Source organism: Centropristis striata, chromosome 18 (genome assembly GCF_030273125.1).
Source record: "Centropristis striata isolate RG_2023a ecotype Rhode Island chromosome 18, C.striata_1.0, whole genome shotgun sequence".
Lineage (NCBI taxonomy): Eukaryota > Metazoa > Chordata > Actinopteri > Perciformes > Serranidae > Centropristis > Centropristis striata.
The window spans coordinates 30340187-30357008 of NC_081534.1; the positions used below are offsets into that span (position 1 = coordinate 30340187).

The 16822-nt window shown below is 35.7% G+C and overlaps 1 protein-coding gene across 1 annotated transcript in view; it reads left to right on the forward strand.

Annotated features, from left to right (window-relative positions):
* Positions 1–10299: 10299 nt before the first annotated feature.
* The window catches only part of galnt14 (UDP-N-acetyl-alpha-D-galactosamine:polypeptide N-acetylgalactosaminyltransferase 14 (GalNAc-T14)), a 283833-nt gene continuing 277310 nt past the window's right edge, over positions 10300–16822 (forward strand). The window contains exon 1 of the mRNA XM_059355726.1: positions 10300–10837. Within this exon, the coding sequence (XP_059211709.1) occupies positions 10732–10837 (106 nt within the window). The 5' untranslated portion in view covers positions 10300–10731. The remainder of the gene's footprint in view (positions 10838–16822) is intronic.

The window sequence follows — 16822 nt, forward strand, 5'->3', positions numbered from 1 at the left end:
ATGTCATGAAATGATAAATAAGCTCTTATTTAAGTGTTTCATTTGATTTTATTTTATTTGATTGTGGGTTAGGAATTAATCTGTTGTCTGTCTCTTATAAATAACTTTTCTCATTTAAATATAGAACCGAAAATTGTGTATATAAGCTCAAAATATTCCTGCAAGTTGTATATTTAACCAAGAATACATTATTGTAGGCTGTTTGTGAGTAGTTTCATGTCTGTTTTGGGAAATATGATCTAATGATGAGGAGGAATATGTATCAAAAGCTCAAGAGAAAGCAAGTAAGTGGACCTTGAGTTGATTGTTTGGTAAACTGCTGTTTCAAACGTCAAGAATTCAACATTAAGCTCTCATAGATGAGATAAATGATAATATTCAGATCCTCTACTTCAGTAAAAGTAGAAGTACTGAGCTGTAGAAATGCTCTGCTGCAAGTAGAGGTCTTGAATTTAAAATTTGACATAAGTATTCAAAGTAAAAGTACCCATTAGGAAGTAGAATGCCATGTCCCTGTTATATCACAAAATTAAAAGAATAAGATTACTGTTAGTAAAGCATGTAAGCATCACCACCGCTGGAGGCAGTATCAAAATGATCAAAATGACCAAAAAAAGATACAAAATTATTAGGAAAAGACACAAAATGACCAAAAAAGACACAAAATTAGTATAAAAAAAAGAAAAAGACAAAATTACAAAAAAACAAACAAACAAAAAAAGACACAAAATTATAAAAAGACACAATTAATTAAAGGGACCTTCCACACAACACGGTAAAGTGCCATTCATATAAAACTCACATTAAACTTTCATATCAAGGTGGGGGCCACAAAATATCGTCACAAGGGCCACAATTGGCCCGTGGGCCGCGAGTTTGAGACCCATGATTTAGACAATTTAGCAGGTTGAGGTGGGACTCATTTAAAGGTGTTTATAGTGTATGTTGTTAGTTTAATCCTTAATTCATCATTAGATAAACTCATCATAGATTGTGTAAAATGTGTAAAATCTTGAGGGTAAAAAAATAACTATTAAATATAGCAGCCTGATAAATATACTACAGTATAAAGTTCAGTGTTTTCAACTGAAATGTAGCAATGATGTGTAAATATGAAGTAGTATAAAATCAGTAGTGGACAAAGTACTAATACCACGCTGAAAATATTCAACTGCATTCAAACCTTACTTAAGTAAAGTATTTAAGTATTATTAGCTAAATGTAGTTTAAATATTAACTTTTGAGCCAGTTTTTACTGTTTTATGTGGTGTTTTTGCATTATTTTAAGTGCTGCATTAATGTGCATGTTGCATTTTACTGTTGCGTACTCAGGGCTGGCTCTTGCACATTTGGTGCCCTTGACAAGATCCATTCGTGTTGAACAGCTCCGCTTGCTGTTTCACGGAGGGGGAAACTCCCTTTTTTGTTTGCCCATGGTGCCAACCAGGCTCTATAATACAACTGTCTGTCTATATAATTATTAACTTACAAGTAAATTCACACAGAAGCACAGCTGGAGACGCTAACAAAGTTAGAGACAAGAGAGACAATGAACGTGCAAACCCCGCGAAAAATGTGCTCAACTGTGTTAAGCTAGCATTGCAGTATTTCAACCTAGCTAGCAAGCTAATACAAATGAAACGTCTTCACACAAAAAGGCATTTAAAAAAAAGATTGGGACTTCTTCCCCTCCTCCTCTTTTCTTCTCTTTTGATACTGAGCACCGGAGAGCTCTGACGGCCGTTTCATCTTGTAAGATTTATCAGAACATAACATACCTAACTGACCTCTGTGACAGCGATCTGACCATCTGAAGGGGGGCAAGGCAATGTCCACATGTCATGTGACTCAGCACCACAAGTGACAAAATGTTGTTGTTTATCTGTTTCTTTATTTTGTTAATATTTATTATTTTCAAGACAGAACACGAAGGGAGAGCGACAATGGGTATAGAAAATTATTATTGTTTTTTTTTTCTCCTCATTTCTCCTAAATGGGTTGATGGTGGCGCCCCTCCAGCAGATGGCGCTCTAGGAGACCACCTATGTTGCCTAGAGCCGGTCTTGTGGGTACTTAAAGCTACAGCATCATATTCTATAACATCGCCTCATCATCATCTGTGAGAACCCACATGTCTCTAAAGTCAGGAACAGTCCTGGTTTCAGCTTTGTGATGTTGACTTTTCCAGCTGATCCGAAAATATTTCTAAACAGTTTATGTAGCTGAAGAAGTGGGAGCAATTTCTTTATCAAGAAATAAAGGAACCATCACAAACATTTAACAGCAACACATCTGGAGATACGTGTTTTAAGTAAGTAACTGAAGCTGTCAGACACATGTAAGGGAGTAAAAAGTAAAATATTAGCCTCTAGATGGAGTAGAAGTGTAAAAATGCACAACATGGAATACTACAGTAAAGTACAAGTACCTGAAATATTTCAATAGGTACATCAGCTGCTTGAGGATTACTTAGTTGTTAAATTCCACTTAGTACTGGATTGGTCATCTCTGGTGCCATGGCAACGGATGTGGACCATGTAAACAAAAACAAATTGTAAAAAGTCCCCAAAAAACACTTAACGTCAAATAACAGTAATCAACCTGTACATTATTATAGATCATTTCTTTAAAAAATAGGGATATATATATATATACATATATATATATATATATATATATATATATATATATATATATATATATATATATAATATATATATTTTTTCCTGGATATATATATATATATATATATATATAAACTGAAGTTTTTTTTTTACTTTAATGTGTCAGTAAGTATTTGGCAACTTTTGATGCCAGACTTTTTACCTTTTTTTTTTTTTTTTAAAGATTTCTTTTTACTCTTTTATTTTTACATTAAATTTAAAGGTTTACTGTTTTACTGTAAACAACAACAGAAAGTTGCCTTAATTTTGCATTTAGCAAAACAATGTATATTTTTATGTATTTTTTACATACATTTCACTGTAATTTAACATTCAAGATCATTAAGTGATGAAATAATACTTCAATTTTATGGTTAATATTTAAAATAAAAGTAATTTGGCTTTTTTGTGGAATTTGCACTTGATGTAGAAAAAAACAAGAAAAAACATTAAAAATATATATATAAAATAGAGCAAGTTTCTTTTTTTTTTCGGTGTAAGTGGACCTTTAAATTTTGTCAGCTGCTGCTTTAAAGTCATGAATGAACTGTCAAACTCAGGGCGAATCTCATTGGCTGAGCTAGCAAAAAGGGGGCGGGGCCAACACACCTTTCTGGAGCCTGAGGCTAGGTAACAGAGCTAGGAAAACAGTGCTAAGCTCACTGACTTTTTCCCCTTTAAAAACCGGTTTACATGTCAGTGAACCTGCAGGTGCTTTAATGCATTAAACTGAGAGGGAAATACTGTTAGAAATACTGGACCAGTTTAGTGATAAATGTCTCTTAAAATATGAAACATTTGGTTAGCTATAGCTCATTAGCAGTGGATGTAATTCAGGCTGTCAGAAGGCAAGGTAAGTTTGAGAGACAAGAAATAAAAGAAACACAAGGCAACAAATAATATGTGAATATCAGTAAAATAAGACACCAGAAAAAGTAAATGTTTCTATGTCACAAAACGTTTTAAACACTTTCTTGTTACCTTTGATACTTTGAGTACATCTTGGTGTTGTAAAGTAGGATTAAGTAAGATTTTGGATGCAGTATTTTTTAGTTTTGTTCCTGTTTTGGAGCCAAAAAAACATATATACATTGTAACTTTGTAGTTTTACAGTATAAACATGTCCTTGTTTTTAGACTTTATTTGAACAGATGCACTATTTGTTTGTTGCTGCAAGGATTCAATCCCACATCACTGTTTTCCTCTCCACAACACAGTCTACAGCGCTGAGGAAGACAAAGAAAACAACAACAGAAGATGAAATGGGAAGCTGCTCCAAAGGTAGGGCAAACTTGAAGTGTGTTTTATTCCAAATAGAAAGACACAAGGCACATTAAGAAAGCAGTCAGACCTCTAAACTTTAGTCACATGTTGTTATCCTGACGCCCATCAACAACAACCAGCAGTCTATAGAGTTGAAGCTGAAGCGCAGATGATAAAATACAACATACAATTTTCCTTTATTAGTCCCACAACGGGAGAACTTCCAGTATTACAGCATATTTTACTCCTCAAAACCCAAACAAGTCATTTCTTTTTACATTTTACTCACTGTGGCTTTGTATTTCACTGCAATATATAAACGATATAATAATATAAAGTCCTGTAGCTCTATGGAATCAGCACAATCAGGCTAGAAGTGGGAACAACTCAAACATTAGTCTTTATGCAGAATAACACAGAAAAAAAGAAGTTGAATTTTTCTGATAAATTCGTTTTTTTTAATAGGAAAATGAAATTTATATTTTCAACACTCTTTAAAAAAAAATTGGGTCTCCACATGTTATATTGAAGTATTATCATGTTTCCAGCCTCTCCTGTCCTCTCCTCTCTGCTCTGTGCAAACAGACTCTCCTGTCCTCTCCCCTCTGCTCTGTGTAAACGGATTTTCAGTGAATATTTAATAGTGAATATTTCTAACAGGATCTGCTTAGTGCAAACACTTTATATTAAATGACACATGTAGAATATCACAAATATCATAATTTTAAGCTTAATTTTGGTCACTTGTTCTAACAGAAACTTTCATAACCTATGAGCCATTCAGGTACTGTCGGAAAGTTCAAAATTTGACGATAATGCCTGTTTTTACAGTTTCTTTCTGTGATAAACGGTGTATTTTTGGCGATCTTTTAAAGAAAATTTACCTTCAGATGGTTTAATTAATATAACCCCTCATCAATCAGGGCTTAGAAAGAGTTCTGCTGCAAATTTAAATATAGTTGCAATGTTTTATCCAACTTGTATTGTGAGTAATTGAGCTACTTTGCCGTTTTACATCAGCTTGAAGCAATTTTGAGGTGCAAGTTTTGCTGTTTGTGAATCGGTTGTCAACTTTTCTTTAAATGTTTGCTGATGGCAGATACAAACATTGTTTATCTTGAATTGAAGTTGATATTTTTTGACAGTTTCTCTGCAGCGTCTGGCTTGTTGACAGTTTAATTTCAGACATCATCACTGTCAGAAACTCCTCATTTATCTGACATGAAGTTAAGACTACGAGGCGTTAATTATGGTCTGCACAATATAAACAAAGCTGTCTCAAACTCAAGTGATTTATCATTAAACAACGCTGGAGGTGTTAATTAAATCCAACCACTTCAGGGTTTATAGCGAAAAAGAGTGTTTGTCTTTTTCTGTGTGTATTTCTGTAATTACTGCCTCAGGCTGCAGTCTGTGTCTCACACTGCAGCTTCACATCTGCATGTTGGAAATGAGGAAAAAAGTTTCACTTGTTTATTTATTTTACCTTTACTGTAGTGAAATTACACACTTTTTGTGTTTTCACCGTAAGTCTGGCATTGCAGGACTAGTTTTATGTGTAATATTTTAGTTTGAGTGACTTTTTTTTCATGCACTCTGATGGATGTTGAGTTTTATAATAGTGTCTGAGACAGAATTGTTTCAAAATCAGCAGTGGTTAAAGAAGTATTCTCAGCTTTTACTTCAGTAGAAGTAGAAATAATAAGTTGTGGTTTTTATTCTAGTGTGACTATTTTATTTGTGTCTTGTTTATCGTAACAATTTTGGTCATTTTGTGTCTTTTTTGGTCATTTTATGTCTTTTGTTGTGTCTTTTTGTGTCTTTTTTGTCATTTTTTTCGTCTTTTTTAGTTATTTTGTGTCTTATTCTGTGTTTGTTTTGGTCATTTTATCTTCTCATTTTGTGTCTTTTTGGGTCATTTTGTGTCTTTTTTTTGATCATTTTGTGTATTTTTTTAAGTCATTTTGTGTCTTTTGTTGTGTCTTTTTGTGTCTTTTTTGTGTCTTTTTGTCATTTTGTGTCTTTTTTAAGTTATTTTGTGTCTTTTTTTAGTCATTTTGTGTCTTATTCTGTGTTTGTTTTGGTAATTTTATCTTCTCATTTTGTGTCTTTTTTGGTCATTTTGTGTCTTTTTTGGTCATTTTGTGTCTTTTTTTGGTCATTTTATGTCTTTTGTTGTGTCTTTTTTTGTCATTTTGTGTCTTTTTTTTGTCATTTTGTGTCTTTTTTGGTCATTTTGTGTCTTTTTTTAGTCCTTTATTCCAACATAAAATGTGATTTTGAATCTTTTTTTACTTTCAAAACACTATCATGCTCAATAAAGAATTTTAAATGTTTGAAATGTGAACAAAGGTGTCAAATCTAACATATAAGAGGGTTCCATCCAGTTCTATCATTTGATACTAAATCTATTTGAGCTTGTCTCCAGTTTTACTTGGTATATCATCATCAAACTGAAACTGGCCTCATGGAGTTTACAGCCAGAACTTTAGAGGTAAATTTACAGTAGGGCTCCACGCTGCTTTGTTTTCTAGTCTGATGGAGGCAACAAGTCTGGATTATTTGGAGCTTTTGGACACTCCACAGGGTTTAATATGTCAGTTGTAAAGCTTCAGTATTCTGCCCTGTAGTTTAATCTATAATAATATGGTATAATTCATGAACTATCTGATTATAGGATTTATATTTGGTATTGATCAGAATCTGTAGTATTAACTACCTTTCTTTGTCAAATAAAAAGTATATTTCACATGTAAAATTTTGTAGAATATAAGTATAAAGTAAAGTAGCATAAAATGGAAATACTCAAAATTGTGCCTTTAATATAATTAATTATGTTCTAAAACTGAATTTTAATGAAAGTTTCTCCCCAACATGGATGCTTTATTACTTTATTAAAGTTTGTTGTTGTGGTTTAATATTTTATTTTATGTATTTTAAATGATTTGCACATATACACACATAAAATATGATAAGAATCACAGAAACAGTTTGATCATTTTGAGCATTGTGCAGAAGAGGTTATAAGCCAAAGAAGAAGATAATTCCCTTTTTAGATATCAATAAAAGAAAAGCGATAATAACTTAAAAACAAAGGTTGCTTTTAAAAAAAAATCAAAGTTAAAAGGCTTGGAAGTGATATAAAATTAATAGAAATGCATGATTTAAAGTCCTTTTTCAGATGCTTTTTGAATAATAACAATATAGATGTTGATTGTAGTGATGTAAATAGGTTGTCTCCAATATATTCTTCTATATTTCAATGCAAATTGATAAATTGAAGTCCAACTATAACAGAAACAAGGATTGCTCCACCTTCTGTTCATTAGAGACAATGACTGTGCTCCAACATTAGATGGCGCTGCAGGATAGTGAAGCTGTGTTTTCTCTCACATCAGAAGAATCATTTTCATTTTTTGTTCCACGTGTTTAATTAATAAGATGGAAGCAGCGGTGTATCTGATAATTTATTGAGATAAAATGTGCGATAACTGGCAGTTTTTTTCTCTTGTTAACTTGACTGTTTGTGTGACTGCAACAGAAAATTAAATCTTTCAGGTTTTTTCTCTCAGTTCCTATCATTTTCCCATCATTTTTCTCCTGATCTGCCTTATCTACTCTCTTTCTTCTCTTCTTTTTTTAATCTTCTTTTTCTCCCAGTTTTACTGAAAATCACCAGCAAAACTGGGTTAATTTAACCCAATACCTATGGGCAGAAAACCTAAACCACCATTTTTGAATACTTTTGATTTTGCCCTTCATGTACCACATAAAAAATGTTTATTATACCCATATTTGGTATCCATTTTTCCTTAACTTATATGATCTGACAGTTATTTTCTCACTTTAACCTACTTTATCAACATATTGAGCCCAAAAATCATGAAGTCTGATTTGAAAAATGATACTATTTACTACAATAAAACAAAAATATGCTCAATGAACTGTTTTGGAAGTTGAAAATGTAAACATAGGATACAAATATGAGCACATAAAAGGTACATTTTAAATATAATAAAACTATATACAAAAAGTCCCATTAAAAGCATGATATATATATACATACACAACACAAAAACTGTATATTTATAGGTGTTTTTTTCCTTGTTAGCTGCAACTCTTCAAAACAAACTATGTGTGAAATTACACAGAGAGCTACAGCAATGCTCAAATATTTCTGTACTATCAAATTAAAACTATCATATCTTTGGTTTTACATGACCGAGGAGTGTCAAACAAAAACTGTGAGAAAGTTTCAAGTCTGTACTTTGGAGTGAAGTTGATATCAGTGCTCCATGTGACCTGTTTTTTTTTGTTAAATGTCACATGATCTGATCAGTACGGCACGATTAAAGACCCCAGAGGGTTAAAAAGGGAAAAAAATCATAGACTCATAAAAATAAAATTTCGATTCCACAATTGAACTCGCTGCATTCTGGCATTCTGATAAAAATCATGTTAATAAATGTTCATTATGACCTTTTAGTAATGTTGGGAGGCTAATTTAGACTTAGTAGGCTGTTTCATCTTCACTGTAATAGTCAAAATTAGGTTTGTGGCTCCATTCCAACTATTTTTCTCTCTTTTTGGCCAACAATGGCTCTTTTTTGAGTAAAGATTGCGGCCCCTAAACTAAGAGGAAGCTATGAAAATAATGGACACAAAGCAAAAAAAAAAAAAAAAAAGAAATATAATGAAGCTGTTATGTGATGCTGCAGGTGGTACAGGGGAGGAGGGGCCGATTTAAAATGTCTTTTTTGCAAAAAGTCTGTGACGATTCTTGCACAGTGTGCCTTTAACCTGACATTATATCTGTGTCATACGGTGCTTTATTTACCCAGAATAAAGGACACATTATTAGTGTGCATTCTTTTCCTATTTTACTCTTCATTTCCATCCCTCTGCATTCATGTTGAATTAAACGTGATGCCAAATCTTAATTTTTTTTCATAACATCCCCATTATTTTCTTCATTTCATCATTTTTTCTCTCCTAGAAAATTACAAGAGTCAATTTAGTTGGTTTACCTGAACCAACAGTCCAAAATCTGTTCAAAGTGTACAACAGAAAAGAAATGAGGAAGCATCTATTCCCTTTCAGGTGCACTGTAAAAAAATACCCCATCAAACTTACCGCCCAATTTTACAGAGATTTAAAAAAGATAATATACAAAAACATTATATACCTGTAGAATAGCTTTTTTAAAAACTTTATTTATATTGAATTATTATAGTAATTATTATTGTCTTGTCTAGCATCTGTACCATGTACTGCTGCACAGCATAGCTATTCTATTCTATTCTATTCTATTCTATTCTATTCTATTCTATTCTATCATTCATTCATTATCCATACACACCCTGGACAGGTCTCCAGACTATCACAGGGCTGACACATAGAGACAGACAATCACTCTCTCATTCACTCCTACGGGCAATTTAGAGTCACTAATTAAACCTGTTGCATGTTTTTGGACTGTGGGAGGAAGCTGGAGAACCCGTAGAGAACCCACACTGACACGGGGAGAACATGCAAACTGGCCGGAGTCGAACCAGCGACCTGCAAGGCAAGAGTGCTAACCACTAAACCACCATGTAGCCCCCGATTCTATCATGTTCTGTTCTATAATATTCTATCCTGTTCAGTTCTGTTCTATTCGGTTCTGTTTCATTCTGTTCTGTTCTACTCTATTGTATCCTATTTTATTCTATTCTATTATTTTCCATTCTATTCTACTATGTTCTATCCTATCCTGTTCTGTTCTATTCTGTTCTACTATGTTCTATCCTATCCTGTTCTGTTCTATTCTGTTCTACTATGTTCTATCCTATCCTGTTCTGTTCTATTCTGTTCTACTATGTTCTATTCTATTCTGTACTGTTTTATTCTATTATATAATGTTTTATTCTGTTCTATTCTATCCTATCATATTCTATTCTATTCTATCCTGTTCTGTTCTATTCTATTCTATCCTGTTCTATTCCATTCTATTCTATCCTGTTCTATTCTATTCTGTTCTGTTCTACTTTATTCTGTTCTGTTCTATTCTATTCTTTTCCATTCTATTATATTCTACTATGTTCTATCCTATCCTATTCTGTTCTACTATGTTCTATTCTATTCTGTTCTATTCTGTTCAGTTCTATTCTGTTTTATTCTATTCCAATCTATCCCGTTCTATTCTATTCTCTGCTTTCTATTATATTATATTCTGTCCCATTCTATTCTATTCTATTCTATCCTCTTCTTTTCTATTCTATTCTATTCCGTTCTATTCTATCCTCTGCGTTCTATTCTATTCTATTCTATTCTATTCTATTCTATTCTATTCTACCCTCTCCTCCTCTCCTCTCCTCCTCCTCTCTGCCTGGTGGAGTAGTTGTGGTGTCGGCAGGTGGAGCTCCATGTTCTCATTCAGACTCCAGGAGGTCCAGGACTCCCTCTCACACACACACACACACACTGTCACACTGACACACTCCCTCTCTCTCTCACACACACACACACACATGCGCGCGCGCTCTTGCACGCGCACACGGCTGTCAGGCGTGTCAGGGAGAAGCGCTCGAGCCTCTCTGAGTTGAGAGAGAGCGCGCGCTCTGTAGTCAGTGTTTCACCGTCAGCGGGACCGGACCACACCAGTGTGTGTGTATGTGTGTGTGTGTCTGTGTGTGTGTTAGTTAGTGGAGCTTGTCCGGGTCTTTTTTCTCTCCGGTTGTTTTTATTTGTTTAGTTTTTTTTCCTCTAAAATGGGATTCTGACAGCAGCCGGGCAGCGGGCGCCGCCGGCTCCTCCTGACCGGAAAATGAAGCGTCTCTGTCGGAGGCTGGCGGTGGCCGTGGCGGTGCTGGTGTGGCTGGGAGCGCTGGTTTACCTGCTGGTGCTGAGCCGGAGGAGGCTGCCGGAGCTCGGTACCGGAGCAGGAGGAGGAGGAGCAGCAGGAGGAGGAGAAACAGCGTTCAACCAGGTGAAGTAACCACACCAGCACCACCTCCGAAACAAAGCTGCGCTCTCCCCCCGTGGGGACTTCCAGCGTGTCTGTGGAGTTAACAGCAGTCACGCTGCAGGCTTTATTTCCTCCACTGAACCCATAATATTCTCAAGTGCAGCAATTACGACTTTACAGTGACATTAGCGGTTGTTTTATGGCGTTTACATCCCTATTAAGACTTGTAGTTTGGCTCTGGTGTCTGCGTAGTTTTCTGCCAAACCTCCATGGAGAGTTTGTGTTGGAAAAAAGTGTTCAAAGTGTTGATGTTGAGTATAAGCAACCAAGTACTAAAATGCACTTGATTGAATAAGTAATCCGAGTTAATGGGTAGTTGGTGGAGCTGGCTCAGGTGTTTTCACCAATGAGTACTTTAAACTTTAACCCTGTGGACCCCAACAAGCTGTTTAAGGGCAGTTTTTGCTCTGCAATATATAAAAAAAAATATAAAATCTATAAGTCCTGCAGCCCTATGGAATCAGCACAATTACGGCTAGAAGTGGGAAAAACTCAGACATGTCTTTTTGCAGAATAACACAGTTAGAATGACAGAAATCATTAACGCAAGTTGAATTTCTCTGATAAATTATGATTTTTTCCAAGAGCCCACAAGTGTCATGCATATTGGCAAAATAAAATTGTTTCTCCACATGCTATACATATTGAACTATATCTCTTGTCCTCTCCTCTCAGCTCTGTGTAAACAGATTTTCTGTAAATATTTGACATGTGGCTTCACAGTGTCTCCGAGGAGTATAAATTAAAGTTTTTTTTACAGGATCTGTTTTATGGCGTTTACATCCCTATTAAGACTTGTAGTTTGGCTCTGGTGTCTGCGTAGTTTTCTGCCAAACCTCCATGGAGAGTTTGTGTTGGAAAAAAGTGTTCAAAGTGTTGATGTTGAGTATAAGCAACAAAGTACTAAAATGCACTTGATTGAATAAGTAATCCGAGTTAATGGGTAGTTGTTGGAGCTGGCTCAGGTGTTTTCACCAATGAGTACTTTAAACTGCAGCGGTTCATATTTAACCCTGTGGACCCCAACAAGCTGTTTAAGGGCAGTTTTTGCTCTGCAATATATAAAAAAAATATAAAATCTATAAGTCCTGCAGCCCTATGGAATCAGCACAATTACGGCTAGAAGTGGGAAAAACTCAAACATGTCTTTTTGCAGAAAAACACAGTTAGAATGACAGAAATCATTAACGCAAGTTGAATTTCTCTGATAAATTATGATTTTTTTAAAAATTGACTTTTTTTCCAAGAGCCCACAAGTGTCATGCATATTGGGAAAATAAAATTGTTTCTCCACATGCTATACATATTGAACTATATCTCCTGTCCTCTCCTCTCAGCTCTGTGTAAACAGATTTTCTGTTAATATTTGACATGTGGCTTCACAATGTCTCCGAGGAGTATAAATTAAAGGATCTGTTTTATGGCGTTTACATCCCTATTAAGACTTGTAGTTTGGCTCTGGTGTCTGCGTAGTTTTCTGCCAAACCTCCATGGAGAGTTTGTGTTGGAAAAAAGTGTTCAAAGTGTTGATGCTGAGTATAAGCAACAAATTACTAGTAGAATACTTGATTGAATAAGTAATCCGAGTTAATGGGTAATTGTTGGAGCTGGCTCAGGTGTTTTCACCAATGAGTACTTTAAACTGCAGCGGTTCATATTTAACCCTGTGGACCCCAACAAGCTGTTTCAGGGCTTTTTTTTCTCTGCAATGTATACAAAATATGTATATATATAATTTGAAAAAAACATTTAAAAATTGTCACTTTTCCAAGAGCCCACAAGTGTAATGCATATTGGGAAAATAAAATTGTTTCTCCACATGCTATACATATTGAACTCTATCTCCTGTCCTCTCCTCTCAGCTCTGTGTAGACAGATTTTCTGTAAATATTTGACATGTGGCTTCACAGTGTCTTCAAGGAGCAGAATTTAACTGGTCTTTAACTGGATCTGATTAGTGCAAACAGTTTATTTTTGACAATGATTTAAATGAGAAATGTAGAATGAAGTGATTTTGAGCTATGATCCATTCAAGGAGTGTTGTAAAGTTCAAATTCAGACGATTATGCCTGTTTTTACAGTTTCTTTTTACGATAAACGGCGCGTTGTTGGCAGTCTTTTAAAGAAAACATACTTTCCTGGGGTTCAGAGGGTTATTGAGACTTTTTTTCATGTTATGAAGATGCATTTTTAATCTGCAAGTAACTCAGAAAAGTAAAAAAAAGTGCAATATTTCTCTCTGAAATGTCAGGGAGTTAAATCCAAACATCAAACATGCACCAGAAGTGCCAAAACCTGACAACTGAAGGTGCATATGTACATCAGCTCTAGGAATCTGCTACTAATCTACTATAGTTTTAACTATGATATTCGTGCCATCACATGATATTCCAATTTAATCTGACAGCATCCCTGCATGTAGTGGCTCTATTCAGTAATGCAATAATCATCTTTTTATTTCCTAAGATAATGCCATAAGTGCTGTTTCTATAATATCCACATACATCCACCGTAGGGGCTCTTATCATTGTATAAAAATCCTGATCCGATTGTGGCTCCTTTTGAAGATAATTAGGTTCATTTTCGACCCGGCTTGGTGTCTGCGCCCAGCGTGCACTGCAGGATGTCTGTTATGCAAAAGACCTGCAGCATGTTAACTGTGGCTGCTGGGATAAATTGTATTGATCGGGCCGCTTTTACCTTGTTTTATTCAACTACAAGCACATGCATGAAAAAACTGCCTGAAACAGCCCAGAAACACTTGAATGTAAGAATAGTGTGAGACATAAAGGTACCATAAAGTAGTAAAAACCCTACTTAATTTGCATTAAAGACACTTTATGCCCATAGAAGGATATTGGATAGGATCCATAAAGTCTCCAGACATTATTCTGGAGAATTGTAGGTGAGCTGCATGATAAAACTTGTGTCAGAATCAGAACTGATTGCTTTATTTGTGAGTAACTCTATTCTATGTCTGCAAAAACCTGTTTGGTTTGGTATGAATTTGATGAATATCTCAAGGAAGACGGAAGATTTTTAGATGCGTGCATGTGTGGAATGCATTTCTGTGTGTGTGTGCGTGTGTGTGTGTGTGTGTGTGTGTGTGTGTGTGTGTGTGTGTGTGTGTGTGTGCAATGCATTTCTGAGTGTGTGTGTGTGTGTGTGTGTGTGTGTGTTTTGCATTTCCGTGTGTGTGTGCAATGCATTTCTGTGTGTGTCTGTGTGTGTGTGTGCAATGCATTTCTGTGTGTGTGTGTGCGTGTGCAATGCATTTCTGTGTGTGTGTGTGTGTGTGTGCAATGCATTTCTGTGTTTGTGTGTGTGTGTGTGTTTTGCATTTCCGTGTGTGTGTGCAATGCATTTCTGTGTGTGTGTGTGTGTGTGTGTGTGTGTGTGTGTGTGTGCAATGCATTTCCGTGTGTGTGTGTGTGTGTGTGTATGTATGTATGTGTGTGTGCAATGCATTTCCGTGTGTGTGTGTGTTTTGCATTTCTGTGTTTGTGTGCAATGCATTTCTGTGTGTGTGTGTGTGTGTGTGTGTGTGTGCAATGCATTTCCGTGTGTGTGTGTGTGTGTGTGCAATGCATTTCCGTGTGTGTGTGTGTGTGTGTGTGTGTGTGTGTGTGTGTGTGCAATGCATTTCTGTGTGTGTGTGTGTGTGTGTGTGTGTGTGTGTGAGGGCTGCTGCATATTCAGCTCCTCCACCGCACAGCCAGACTCAGCAGTCTGTGTCAAAGTGACAAGTGTTTATGTAGAAACAACAGAAATGCATAAACGCTGCATGTAGAATCTGATAGCTGTGTACGGCTGAATCACTGGATTATTTGTTTTATTGATCGGCAGCATGCTGAGACCTCTTGACCCCCCTGAGTTTCTTGTTTAAAACAGTTTGCTGGTGAATGCAGGTGTGTCTATGAAGTGAAGTGAAGTGCACTCAGGTGTTCTTGTAAATAATTGCGGATACGAGCATCAGTTAAATGGCTGAAACGTTGAAATGCAAATGAGAGCTGAATGGAAGCTTTCAGAACGGTTTGAGTAAACAGCATAAACACACATCACAGTGAGATCGCCTGCAGGGAGACGCATGTGTGTGTGTGTTTCTATAACAATCATGTGTGAGCTGCAGACTTCTGATGCATACATGTAGCGAGGGAAACGTTTTCTGGCTCAATAAATAGTGGATAGATTGCCATGAAATGTTATGCAGACCTTGAAGTTGAAGTTTTAAGTTTTTTTTTATTTTGCACAAATAAGACAAAAGACAAGGATAAAGAGCAACAATAACAATAATAACAATAACAACAAAACAAAGGTGCAAGGTAGAGGCAAGAAACCCAAAAGGGCTTATACAGGGCCCCTATATTAAAATTCACAAGTTAAATTAACTATCGAATAGAAAAAAATAATGACACATAAAAATGACGCAAAATTCATCATCAGGTCAATTTTTTTACGCAGACCAAACCAAACCTTTTTTTTACGCACCCTCACTTGAAGTGTCCCTCAGTACAACAACATGCATTTGAGCATGAAATCTTAAAAGTGCAGTGTAAAAATGCACAAAATTACTTCTTGCAATTAATGTTGGTCTGCTGTTCTTGCACTGAAAACAAAAAGAAATCACAGTAAGTGGTTATTTTTTATTTGCTTCAAACCTTTTGTATTCCTATTTATACTGTTATACATGCATTTGAGCATGAAATATGTTAAGTTACTGCACTGTAAACATATTTAAAATGGCAGTTTCATCATATCTGGTTAAGTGCACGGTCCTATATGTGGCCCTGTGGTAGTGACAATGAAAAACAGGAAAAGTAATTGTCTGATGAAAGCATATGTGTCTTTTTATATAGTGTATGTAAACTTCTGGTTTCAACTGTAGATGTGTGAATCAGCAAATCAGGCTCCAGGATACGATTTTATCCCGATACTTGAGTCACCATACGATATTATTGCCATTTTAAGCATTTTGCCATATGGTGAATGGGTCAGTGACAAATAAGGGTTGGCAAGATGTCAAATGGTGTAACCACAAAATAATGATGAATATTAAATACTTCATCCAACTACAGTGGAGAGAGTAAAGACAAGCTTTGCGGAAAAAAATGAATTGAAAGGACAAAAAAAAAAAATGCAAGATGCAATTAGAACAGCTGCTTTAAAATCCTCCTCCTGTCAAACAGTTTTGGTTGAGCATTTAAATGTGATGGCTGCATTTGGTGCTGAATTCTTATGCATTAGTATTTCTTAAGCAGGTGTCAAGTAACCTGGAACATGTTTCACACAGTGCACGTGACTTGGCTGTAGTGCGAATAAAATTTTTTTATTTACTTCCATGACTGCTACATATAGTATGTCTAATGAGTACTGAGGAGCAGCTGGTCAGGTAGGTGAAGGGGTCGGTGTTGTGCAGGAGCATGAACCTCTACAGCAGGGGTGCCCAAACTTTTTTCGTTGGGGGCCACATCAACTTTTCTTTCTGTGATGGGGGGCCGGGGTCAGTCTATAACAGGAAATGATATGGGCCAAAGTGACCACCATTGTGTAAATATAACGATCATTTGTTGGCCTTGGCACCACCTGTTGGTTTGCAAAAAAGTAAGAAAAAATCTTCACATGTTTATTTGAAGTACCACAGATATTCCTTTTATTTTGTAGAAAATAAAAACACAAGCTGATGCCAGTTAACAATGAGGTGATGTGATTTTGTAACAGGTACAGGTGAAAATAGATTCTGCATTCAGAATCTATTTTCCGTTTCCACATTTTGTTGACCGACTCTCTTCCGTTAGCTTGCCTTGCCCACAAAAACTTGACGCTTACGGCTTGGCATCACGTAGATCAGAATATACCATTGTGTGAGGGGGTGAAAATTAGCTACTACTGT